This window comes from Candoia aspera, chromosome 6 (assembly GCF_035149785.1).
Source record: "Candoia aspera isolate rCanAsp1 chromosome 6, rCanAsp1.hap2, whole genome shotgun sequence".
Taxonomy (NCBI): Eukaryota; Metazoa; Chordata; class Lepidosauria; order Squamata; family Boidae; genus Candoia; species Candoia aspera.
The window spans coordinates 5,849,432-5,862,535 of NC_086158.1; the positions used below are offsets into that span (position 1 = coordinate 5,849,432).

General features: G+C 46.0%; 1 protein-coding gene across 1 annotated transcript in view; it reads left to right on the top strand.

The window, feature by feature from the left end:
- Positions 1-2,368, top strand: part of LOC134499610 (cytochrome P450 2J5-like) — a 42,760-nt gene extending 40,392 nt beyond the window's left edge. The window contains exon 10 of the mRNA XM_063306336.1: positions 1,922-2,368. Coding sequence (XP_063162406.1) covers positions 1,922-2,127 — 206 coding nt within the window. The 3' untranslated portion in view covers positions 2,128-2,368. The remainder of the gene's footprint in view (positions 1-1,921) is intronic.
- The last annotated feature ends 10,736 nt before the right edge of the window (positions 2,369-13,104 follow it).

The window sequence follows — 13,104 nt, forward strand, 5'->3', positions numbered from 1 at the left end:
TCACTATCAGGGCGAGTTCGAGGTTTGTTTTAGCATCAGAAAGACAAATTAGTGGTAAGTGGTCACTATCAGGGCGAGTTCCGATATAGATATAAGCTATATGACATGTGGAGGGCAAAAGGAAGAGGGGCCAACCAAGGGCAAGATGGATAGATGATATTCTAGAGGTGACGGACTCGTCCCTGGGGGAGATGGGGGTGTTGACGACCGACAGGAAGCACTGGCGTGGGCTGGTCCGTGAAGTCACGAAGAGTCAGAAGCGACTGAACGAATAAACAACAAAAAAACTATATGATGTACAAAGTTCTGGGAAATCATATAATCAACTACACTGGCCCCATTTGGGCACCAGAATGTAAACTCCCCTTTTATGTCACCCCTGACAGTGCCTTTAAGTATAACTTGATCTAAACTGTCCACAAATTGAGCCAAACGAAATCCTGCAACATTACATTTTTGCTCTTTAGATTGTCTGGCTGATAAATCGCCCACATCTGTTTTAGGGGGCATTGGCCACTTAAAATGAGTTTGCAGAGAGGCATCAGATTGGCCAATCCATGCGTTCATATCACCAGCTATTGTTATGATAGAGTCTGAGTATTGACGTGATAGCAAATTTATGTAGGTGTCAAACTGATCCCCAATTATTTATTTCTCTATGCCCACAAACAGGGGAAAAATATACATTAACAAGTAGTACAGTGTAAAATGTAAGTCTGAGTAGGAGGGCTAGAGCCACATTTGAGCATGACTCCAGCATAAATGCTGCGACATTGAGCTTAACAGAAACCAGAGAGCTCAGGCCACCGGATGGTCCACCTTTTTTGCACTGGGAATTGCATTCAAAGTAAAGGGAATATATCCAGATAGTAATAGATCCTCCCTAGCCCATATTTCTTGGAACAAACGAATATCGAAAGAAGAAATATCTTCCATAAATGAAACATCTGACCTCTTTGCTTTCCAGCCTGCAACATTCCAGGAGAGGATAGAGATGCCCCCTTCTGTAGGCAAGAGTCATTTAGAGTCTGAGGGTACTATCAGTGAATTAGCTGTACATACAGCGCCTTTCTTCTGGATCGGGGCCAGAGTTGGAGTTTCCTCTAGTGTTGCCTGCAGTGACACCACCCGAGTTTGTGGGGTAGGATGATTTTAGAACTTCCAGTAGCAGTATCCAGATCTAGATTTTGGGGAAGAAGGCTAGTAGGCTCCAGGGGGTGTAAGAAAAGGGCATCATGTGGGAAAGGTCTATGATCCAAAGAGCATTGTTTGGCATCTGTCTGTGGTATGGGAAATACTTCCTCCTCAATAGTTAGCAAGGTCTGGCACTCTCCAGCTGGCTCCCCATTCATCCCATAAAGGCTGGAACAATTGTTATTTGGGTGGCGATTTCCATCCATTTGATTGTCCACCGAATAATGGCAATTTGTGTCAGTATTTCAAGACACAAGATGAATAAGTGGTTCTGCTGTAGCAATCGTGACCAATTAGGTTTTCTTAAGATTTTCCAGCTTATGTATTATATTATCTGGTTCCTTCCTGGGCAGAGAACCAAAAGCACTGATAAGACCAGCTTCAGCTCTACTAATAGAAAGAGGCTGAGTGATGTTCTAACTGCCTGAGCCACCTCCATGTTTCAGAAATCAGCCAGGACTCCACCAGGCCCAAAAGTAGGGTCTGTGTCACGTGAGGCAAACATGGATTCTGGGCCCATTGTGGCTCCCCCCAGCACTCATTTTGGAAACCCCCCAGTGCGGCACCCTGGGCACACTCTAGTAATTGAGTCAGCGAGAAGATACTAAGATTCAATTAGGACATCTTCCTGGGCAGTTACAGATCTTTTCAGATTTACTTGCTGATGGGGACATACTCTGGAGAATAGATGATCATTCCCTTTCTGCATGCCTTGTCTCATCTTCAGGTGAGCGTGTATGTCTGGGAGAGCAGCTGGCAAGAATTGAGACCTTCATCTTTATGACCAGCCTGTTGAAGGCCTTCAGCTTCCGGCTGCCTGAAGGAGTGAAAGAACTCAATCAAGCACCTATTACAAAGTTAACAATGCACCCACACCCTTACAAACTCTGTGCTGTTCCCCACACAGGCATAAACCTTATAAAAACACCATGAAAAGCTTAAAACTAATTACAGTACACTTATTCAGCCTGGTAAATGCCTCCTATATGCCTATTTGTTTAATTTCATCTTCTGCCTCCATTTACGCTATGCTGAAACTTTTTCAAACCATTGCTGGGTTTACACAACATACTTTACCAGGTCCACAGAAGACCTGGAGGTTGTGTGTGAACAATGCGCTAAGTAAGCCTTGGTTTCCTTTTGAGTTCCAATAAAAAACATTGCCTGCAATTTACTCTTAGTATCTTGTTTTCATTTTTTTTCATTTCTCCAGCCAGAGCAAAAGGTAGCTTTTATTAAAATTACACTTCTTAATCCTATGTCTTTCAAAGAGAAAAGGGAAGCATTTTCATTGCATAGACTCTTGGGAAAGTATGCTGTATGTGCTCAGTTTATAGAGCATCCAACCTAGGTCTTTCCTAAACCTTTGGATTATAACCCAAAATATACCTTACGTGGGGCTGCCTTTACAGACCGCTTGGAAGCTGCAGTTAGTCCAAACCACAGTGGTCCATGTGCCAAGTGCACCTACCCAATGGGCCCTGCGTTGGCTACCAATTCCTTCCAGAGTGCTGGTTTTGACCTCTAGAGCCCTTTATGGCTGGGTACCGCGATCCTTACAGAACTGCCTGCTCCAGCCAGAATCATTTCAACCTATTAGGTCAGCAGGGGAAAATCCTCTGGTAGCTTCCCACTGTGAGGAACTTAATGGATCTGAAGCAAGGAACCACTGATCCTCGGCTGCAGTGCCTGTTTTCTGGGACAGACCCCCAGCAGCGTAAGTCAGTCAGTAAGTCAGTCAAATTATTGTTGTAACCAAGCTCATAACATGTAACGTGCCATAGAATACAGTAATATAACAGTAAATATTGTACAATAAAATAATAAAAGGAGTATAATATGTAGAAAGGTTACAGCAAAATAAAACCAAGGCTACAACAAAGAACTTAAGCATTTCTTTCTAAATTTAAATGACAGCAGAGCAAAAGTAGCAACTTGGCTGCTGACAGTTGGAGACACATCTGCAAGAAGATCTGATGGGACCAAGATGAAAATTTGGACAATTGTACTGCACTGCCATCTTTATTGACATCCCTTTCAAAAAGCCAATCTCTAATACTTTCTCTGTTCCAAGAGCTCCTAAGGGTGGTAGGGGATACCTTTTTAGGATGGATGACAAACGTTTGGTAATGGAGGAAACGGAATTTGGGAAGGTGGGATTCTTGAAGGCTTTCTAGTTTCTTAGAGTGCCCCAACAATGCAAGGACTATTCTAATGGTGATGGAGGGTAGCCCTACCTCTACCCTGAAGCAGGCAGCAGGGCTGCCAACTCCCAGTAGAGATCAGGTTAGCACCATCCCCAGCTTCATTCTGGAAATGCTGAAGGCTGAGTTGCTCTAGCCTTCTAACCAATCTGGGCCCATCTTGTTTTATTTGTATTTCCTTGAGTTTTAGCTGTTTTTATTTTGTGCTGCCTCAGCTTGGTCACTTCTTTTACAACCATAGTTGCAGAAACAAAGTTGTTGCTGAGCTCTAGGCTAGGCTCCAAGCTCTGCTCTTAAGCAACATTGCTACTGAGCTCCCCAGCTGAGCTCCCAAACCAAGCTCCCAAAAGAGATGGGCCACTTACCATGACTTGTGGTCTTGGCAGTTGACTTATTTCCCTGTAGCTGTTGCATTTGTCCATAAGTTGCTTCCTCATCTGTTTGCCATCTCTTTCTGTTCTCCCCTTTGCCCGCATACCGTCTGGGTTGGCTTTCTTTTTGCTAGGCTGAGGGTGTGGGTGGTATGAGGTGCACTAAGCTGGCAGCCAATGGATGCAGGTACATCCTTGAAAAAGGCAGGGGGTGGCTAAACCAGCCAGATGGGGACATAGTTATGGCAGTCAAATGTCCAGGTGTGGCCATCTGACTAGCTGGACACCAGCCTGGATGCCTGTGGGAGGAGTCTGGGCCAGTCAGCAGGCCCAGGGGGAACGGAACAGTTCCTCTCCCAGGGTTCCTGGTGGACACGTATAGAAATCAAGTAAATGAATGATAGAAATCATAAAATATATTATTTTTGCCTGAATAAAAAACAAATAGGAAAACATATATCAAGAAAAATTAAGAAACAGGAAAAATGAAAAGAAGAAAGCATGAAAGGCAGTACAGATAAAGAAAGAGGGGAAAAAAGAAAAAGACAGTCTAAGAAGCGACTTCCGATCTGAATCGCAGCAGTTACAGACAAACCTATCATCCCTCCTCCATCTCTCCTATGACATTACCTCGTTTCACTCTCTCCCATATTCAACCCTTTTTACTCTACACATCCAAAAGTCACCAACTCTTTTTTTTTTCCATTTTCAGCAAAAATTCCATAAAGGGTTTCCAATCTTTCATAAAATTACATAGTTTTTTCCCCAAACAGATTAATTCTGCCATCTCTGCAAACCCGGCCATCTTTGCAATCCATTCCTCTGTTAGCAAAGTCTTCAAATTTTCTTTAAATTCTTTGTACATCTTTTCTTCCATGTTTCCAAATCTTTCTTCCATTCTCCCTTCCAGAAAAGCCAGATCTCTCTTAACTGATGCAGCCACAGTCACTGATGCTGTCACTGATGCTGTGACGTTCCTCCCCATTTCTTCAAACATCTTTTGTAAAATCTCCGGTGTAATGCCTCTTTCTGTTATTTGCTCTACAAATTATCCTCTCCTCCCTTTTGCGATTTTTGCTGCTTTCTGAGTTGGAGCCTTTTTTCTCTTTTAATGTATAATCCAGAAAGGAGAAGGAGAAAACAGAGACCTCTTTTTCCTCAGTCTTGATTTTAGAAACTTATAAACAGACAAAGGGTTCAGATAGATTTGAAATACGATTTTGAAATTAATTATAAGTATTCTTCCCATGGGAAAATGCGGTTGGCTCACATTGACAGCTGGTTGCAGTGTTGTGTGGTCACATGATCACGTTTTGTGACTTTTTTGCCATTTTCCAATCAAAAATGCCCATTGGGGAAGATGGATTCACTTAATGACTGCATTGATTTGCTTAATGACCCATGATTCGCTTAACAATCACCTTAAAAATGTTTGTCAAATCGGGTCTGCTCACTTGCTGACTCGACTTATGACCGCAATGACTTACAATGGAAATTCCAGTCCCAAGTGTGGTCCTAAGTCACGGAATAGCTGTATGGGGCATTGAAATGTGAGGAGAGAGATCTGTTATCAGAAGTCACCCTGGGATTGAAGTCCCCTGGTAAGATCATCTCTGATTTAGGGGACTGGACTGTCGATTGTAGCAGCCAGTTTTCAAGAGTGTCCCAAATTCTCTTGGTTTGCAAGAGAAGCCTTTAAGAAATTAAATAAATATTAACAGCAGACTTAACAGTGTACTTTTAAACTCAGTAGCCCATGATACTCAGTAGCCAATGAATTGAGGGAAATGGGAGGGAGGGTTATGCAGTTACACAAAGTTTGGAAAAATAGATTAAGTCTATGCAAAGAACTGATACCAAGATTCTATCTGAAGGCAATTCAACTGAATATCTGAATGGAACCCACTTTCTGAATCAAAACATTCAAATCGAATCATCGCTGCAATTTAATTCAATTGAACTGCAGCCGATTTCCACAGTCCTCGGAAATCCAGATTCCAATCTGAAGTCAGCCAGGAGATTCACTGGTGTAATGGAGACCTTGGAAGACGGGGGGAAGAGATGCAGCCTAGGGAACGATCAGATAAAAGCGTGGGGAGCCCCCAAAGGAGTAATGGCCAGAGAAAGAAATTTAGAATCCACCCTAACTTGGCAGGCAGTGGAGTCCCGGGTGCTCTCTGAGCCGTGTTGTTTTCTTGCAGACGTTTCATTGCCAGACTAGGCAGCATCTTCAGTGCGAAGAGGGAGTGGGCCTTGCTCTCAGTTTATATACCATGGCTTGCCCGGCTTGTGTTGGTGGGGGGGGGGGGGTTGTTCTCTCCTTGGGAGTTCTTTGATTGTTGTTTGCTGCTTGGTTGATTGCCTGAGTTGATAGTTCCTTGATTAGGGTGTGCTGTGCTGTTTGACGGTTCATCTGGTGTTAATCCTAGTGTGGCTTTTTGCATATCTGGGTGTTGATTGCTGGCCAGGGAGTGTCCTGGTCTTTGGGCTTTTCTATTGTCTCTTTGCAGTGAAGATGTCGCCTAGTCTGGCAATGAAACATCTGCAAGAAAACAACCAGGCTCAGAGAGCGCCAAGGACTCCCCAGTTCAACCCTGAGCTACAGAGATCCTCTTCGATTGGCAGGCAGTAAAATGGGACCACAGGAGATTGGTTCTTTCAATCACTTGCAAGACTGATGTCAGCCCTTGACAGGTAAACCAGGCAGGAAATATGACCAGATGAGTGACTTCTATTTTATTGTTAGGCTACATTAACAGGATCTTGCAAGTCTGAAAGAGGCATTTGAGTTGGTGGGGACTGACAGACATCTCCTATCACCTTGGAACAGTTTCTTCCAAAAATCCTGAAGGGTGATCTCTACACTGAATATCATTCAGTTTGGGCAGGCAAACGTATTACTGGAGACATGTCCTGGGAAACACTGGGGATCATATCCGGTGGCTCCTGCACTGCCCACTGCTGCGCTGGAACAGCCCATGTCCGATGCCCAAGTGCCGTTTAATATAGCTAGGACAGAGTTCAGCAAGGGCTGATCTGCAGGCTCTGTAATTGGTGGAACTGAATCTGCATCTCCTGGTGGCGTATTCGAATCTTCAGTGATGCAGGGTGGCTGTCTGTCCAGTGGCCTGTCTTCGAGGGGTGTCAGAGACAAACTCACATTGGCACTGTTTTTGCAGCCTTCTGTATACGGCACAGAGACCAAGTCAATTAGGGGGGCAGCTGTCTTGTGCACTGTGGTTAAAGTTACATAAGATCCTCTAACTTCTTCGAGAAATCCTCCTGTTCACAGCTTGGCAGGCTCCAGAGGTGTCAATTCCTTCTGCCTCTTGACGTTCAGCTGCAATCGGTCCTCCTCTCTGCGTTTCCTGCCTGGTTGACCTGGGCGTGCTGACATCAGGCTTGCTAGTCTGAAAGTGCAAATCTCCTGCTGTCCCTTTTTACTGCCTGCCAAGTTAGGGTTTCTCGGAATAAGTTTCCCCCAAGGACAGGGGCTGGTTTATTATTTTTGCAACTGGCAGCATCTTGATGTGGTGACTCAAAAAGTGGGGAGAAGTGTGTCTGACAAGATTCACACCTTGGCGCCGCTCCAAGGGGAGATTCCTGACACCCTCAAACTCTCCCTGACCCCATAATTTCTGCCTCCAGTGATTTGGGGAAGATTATTGGAGGGTTTTTATACCTGTATTGGGGGTGGACAGGCCCCCTGGATGGAGTGGTGAGGAACAACACGGAGCTCGGTGGTATGGCAGAGCCCAGCATGTGAGGCCGTGGCATTCTTTGGGCCTGCCTTTGGAGCTGTCTGGTTGAGGCTGTGGGGGCAATGAGCAGAGCGGTAGGTTCTGGCACACTGAGCCCCAGGATCAGCCATGGCAGTGGGGTGGACTCTGGGGGCATGACAAACTTTGGAGCTACAGTGAGCAAACCTTGGCATTGGGGAGTTCTATGGCACAGGGGGACCTTGGTTGTGCAGGGGATGGGCCTGAATAGATCGATGGGCCACCAGTGCAGCTGGATGTTGGTGGAATGGTGGACCTCACTGCAAAGAGCAGGTTTTTGTGGGACCAGCCCCTCCTAGTGCAGGGAGTGGGCCCTGGTGGCACAGTAGGCTTTGGCATGATGGATGGGCATCAGCAACATGGTGGACCCCTGGCAGCCTTGGGTGCCAGTTTGCTTCTGGGTCCAATTCAAGGTGTTGGTTATTACCTTAAATAGCTTAATAATACCATAAAATACCTTAAAAAGCCCTACATGGTTTGGACCAGGTTTCCTGAGAGACCGCCTCTTCCTCATTATATCAACCCATCCCACACGATCATGCAGAGAGGTCACGTTGCGTATCCTGTCTACAAGAGAATTTCGCTTGTCAGTGTCCAGAAAGTAGCTCTCGCCCTGTGGAGGGGAGGTTAGCCCAATTGCTCCTGGCCGTCCTGAGGAATCTAAAGACTTGGCTCTGCCCTCTTGCTTGGGGCAGAGAAAGGAGGAGTTCCACGTGGGGATGGCAGACACCTTAGAGGGCTCCTCATACACATGGACCGAATTAGATCTGCCACTTGGATTTTATTCCTATCCTTATTTCTGTATCTATTTATTAATGTTATTTATCTTTTACATATTGTATTTGTATTTTATTTACTGTTTTAATTGACTATCTTGTTGTAAACTGCCCAGAGTCCCTCCAGTGTGAGGAGATGGGCGGTGACAAATTAGATAAATAAATAAATAAATAAATATTTTCTCCGTGTGGTTTCTTGGTAAATACCTGGGAGTGCTTTACCATTGCCTTCTCCTGCTTAGTATGAGTTGATGCCTTTGCCATCGTCACTAAAGTGATCCTCCGCCTGCAGCCTCTTCCTATATCTTGGCTGCCCAATATAGGTGCCTGCTTGCTTTACCTGGGCTGCTGGGATGACCTTCACACCTGGGGTGACCCTGCTGGGAGTACATACTCTTGGCATGCAGAGGTGGGGGCAAAAGAAGTCAGGGAAAGGAAGTCATGTGTCGTATGCCACCTAGAGTCCCTTTGGTAACATTAAGGAAATGAGTAAATTAGTCACAAGCAACAAGACGATTCAAGGAGAGAAATGGGGGATTCTTATCCTGGAGGCACAGGCCTGCCCCCCAATTTACCATAAAGGTGGTCCTATGAAAGGATAATTGTGGAATGATCCTAGAAACCAGTGAAACCAGAGTCATCTTAGAGCTCTGCTGGGCACCCAAGAGAAAAAGAAAACACCTGGTGCTCAGGAACAAGGGCAGCTGTGAGCTTCAGAAAGAAATCTTTAAAAGATTCCGCTTTCAGGCTGTGCTCAGATTGGGAAAAATCAAGGCAATCAGTAAGTTGGTTGTAAGGAATAGAATGAATAATAGAAATAGTGGCCCACAAGGAAAACAAGAACCAAGAGCCACCTCCACCTTGACTTCCAACCAGGGAAACGCCGTCGGTCTCCCTCCACAGAGCTCAGCAGGGAGACCATCAATCAATTAAGAAGGGCTCATTCTGAGGATTCCAGGCAATCCTTTTACTACTTACCAGTCATAATGCACGTAAACCCAGAGCACCAGGTCAAGCTAGAGGCCCTCGTGGATTACAGAGCTTCCACCAATTCTATTGATGTACAGACTGTACAAGACCTCAACATCCCAACCATAGAATTGACACATCCCATAGAGGTTGAGACCATTGGCGGCCAGCCCCTCAAGGCAGGGCCGGTTAGAAGTTTCACAGAACCTTTGCAACTAACGACAGGAGACCATACTGAGTGGATTCAACTTTATGTCATTGCGTCACTTAAAGTACCTATAATCCCGGGCATGCCTTGGCTGAAGCTCCACAACCCATTGTTGGACTGGGCTACAGGAGCAATCTCCTTCCCAGCTAAGGAATGCCGACATCGTAAGATACAAGCCGCCCTTCTGTCTCCAACAACCAGCACAGTCGTTGGAGCAGGAGGGGTGCAACTACCAGCCCAGTATGCAGATTTCACAGACATTTTCAGCGAACAAGAGGCCGCAGCACTCCCTCCCCATCGGGACTGTGATTGCCCTATTGAACTGAAACCAGGAGCGGAAATTCCAGCAAAAAAACAATATACCATGTAGCCCAAGGAACTCGCTACTCTGAAAGAATATTTGGACACTAAATTCCAAAAGGGATTCTTCCGGCCACCTACACCCCCAGCATCTGCCCCTACATTCTTTGTACCCAAGAAGCCTGACCAGTTGGCACCTTCAGCACAGAAGGAAGCAAAGGAGGCACCCATGCAAGTAGTCCACGATTACAGTTCTCTCAATGAAATCACCCTAAGAGAACGCAATCCGCTGCCTCTGATATCCGACCTGCTCCCTCTCTTACAGAAGGCATGCATTTTTACTAGGTTGGACCTCAGGAATGCATACAATCTAATCCAGATGAAAGAAGGGCATGAATATCTATCGGCCTTCGATACCTGGTATGGGAAATTTGAGTACCGTGTTCTCCTCTTTGGCTTAGCTAATGCTGGGGCTGTATTTTCCCAATTTATGAATCAAATTTTCCCTCATCTATTAGATAAGCATCTGATCATCCATCGAGATGATTTATTAATATTCTCTAAGGATGCTACAATGCATGTAACACATGTACATAAGGTCTTACAAAGACTGAGAGAAGAGAGAAGCTGTTTGCCAAGCTAGAGAAGTGGGCTTCCAATTTAACTCAATTACATTTTCTGGGTTATAGAATATCGACAGAAGGCATAGCTAGGGACCTTTCAAAGGTCCAGGCAATTCTCTCTTGGAACTCTCTCCGCAATGTGAAAGAGGCACAGAGATTTCTGGGGTTTGCCCATTTTTTATCAACATTTTATACATACGTTTGCTGACAGGGCTAAGCCCCTCTCACAGCTTTTGAAGAAAGGAACCCAATTCTTTTGGGGGGAAAAGGAGCAAGCAGCCTTCCAAGAATCTAAGCAACTGTTTGCATCCCAGCCCCTTCTAAAACATCCAGATCCCACGAATCAATTCATAATACACTCAGACACATCAGATTTTGCAGTTGCCACTGTGTTATTCCAGACTACCGACCAGGAAGGGAAGAAGATGCTTCCTTGTGCCTTTTTCTCTTGCACGCTCTCACTGTCAGAGAGAAACTATGATGTTTTTAACAAGGAGTTGCTTGCAATTAAAGCAGCGTTCCAAGACTGGAGGCACTGGCTAGAAGGTATGACCTTTGAGGTGAAACTTTGCACAGATCACAAGAATTTACAGCTTCTACAAAACACCAGATCGCTTACCCCATGCCAAATCAGATGGAGCCAGTTTTTCTCCCCTTTCAGTTTTGTTATCTCTTACTTGCCCAGAACTCAGAACTGCTTAGCAGATGCCTTGTCCCACACCACTCAGGCCGTTTCAGCTGCACACCAAGAGGCCCAGGCTACAGTATTACAACCTCATAACTTTGATCAGTCACCTGGGAAGAACCAGACAGAGATCTTAGCAGAAGGCAGACAGGCGGAGGACCTCTTTGCAAGGGACAAAGCTCAGCAGCAGCAGGACCCAGATGCCAGGGCCAGGATGGATGACCTCCAGGGAGCCCTGCAAGGCGCTGCTTCCCCATTCACTGCAGAAACAGGAACTCTCTGGCATAGTGGGTGGTTATACATTCCCCTCTCATTGAGGGAAGAGGTACTGAAACTCTGCCATGACCATCAAACGGCTGGGCACGGAGGTGTTTTCAAAACACCCCATAGAGCTCTGAAAGACTACTGGTGGCCTAAGATGACTGCAGACATTAGCAGTTACGTTGCTTCTTGTCATACCTGTAGGTGGGCCAAAGCTATCCCAGGGAGGCCCACAGGACTCTTGCAGCCCCTTCCCACACCTCCCTGGCCCTTGGTATATAGTCTCCATGAACTTCATCACTGATTTACCTCCGGACCAGGGATTCACTTCCATACTAGTGGTGGTGGACCTCTTCACCAAAATGGCACATGTTATTCCTTGCAAAGGCCTCCCATCTGCACAAGCCACAGTGCAGTTGTTTATAGATCATGTTTTGAGATATAGAGGCACGATTGATCACTTGGTGAGCAACAGAGGTCCTCAGTTCACTTGCAGGTTTTGGAGACCCCTTTCCCAGTCATTAGGGGTCCAGATCCACCTATCCTCATTGCATCATCTGTCATCGAGTGGAGAAGCTGAGAAAATTGACCAATGATTGCAGCAATATCTCAGGTGTTACACCACTTATTGGCAAGACAATTGGCCAGCCCTGCTCCCCATGGCAGGATTTACTGATAACAACTCTGTGCATTCTTCTACCAAGATGTCCCCTTTCCAAGCACTCTATGGGGTTAACCCTCAGGACTTGCTCACCTCCTCCCAGCAGGGAACAGTTCCAGCAGCTGCAGATTTTCTTAAGGAGCAACAAGCCACACAGGAGTTGTTAAAGGAACAGTTGAAGAGAGCAAAAAATGCTTACAAGAGAGCTGCAGATGCCCACAGACAAGAAGGGCCAGCGATTGCTGAAGGAGACAAAGTATGGCTCTTCCCCAAGTTTTTGACTTCTAGCAGGCCTTCCAAAAAGTTGGACTCTAGGTTTGTAGGCCCTTTCACTGTGGTGCAGCAGATAAATCCAGTGGCTTATCGTTTGCAGTTGCCAGCCTCCATGAAAATCCATCTTGTGTTTCACAGATCATTGCTAGCCAAAGATCCCCCCCAAGTGCATTGCAATCACAGCTGCCCCTCAACCTCCAGTAATGGTGGATGGGGAGGAAGAATATAAAGTCGAGGAAATTCTGGACTCTAGGAGGAGGGAAAGGAGCATCCAATATTAAACACACTGGAAACAATACCCTGAGGAAGAGAGAACATGGGAAAATGCCAGAGATGGACACGCACCAGTACTGGTTCAACAATTTCATTGGCTTTTCTCTCACAAACCCAAACCTTGCACTCTCCCAGAGATTTCTCACTTGGCTGAGCAAGCAGAGGAATCCCAAGCAAAGGGGTTGGTAAGTTGGCAACCTCCATGCCTGCGAGAAGTCCAGAGGACAGAGCAGGAGGAGAAGGAGAAGGGGGAGGGGGAGCCTCAGCCCTCCATCTCGGGCTTGCATTTCCCAAAGGGGAGGGGAAGGAATCTTATAATCATCTAGCTATTTTCCAGAAGCAGCCACCTGGGCCAGAAGCATTATCAGACTTGGAGAGCAGCAGCGACTCATCCTTAGAAGAGTTTTCCTTTGAAGATTTCCCACCATTGCCCAGTTCCCATGGGAGCTTGGAGGAGGAGATGGACTCTCATGAGACTTTGGAGGGAGGAGGGAACACTGGAAGGGAGCGGGCTGTAATGGAATGTG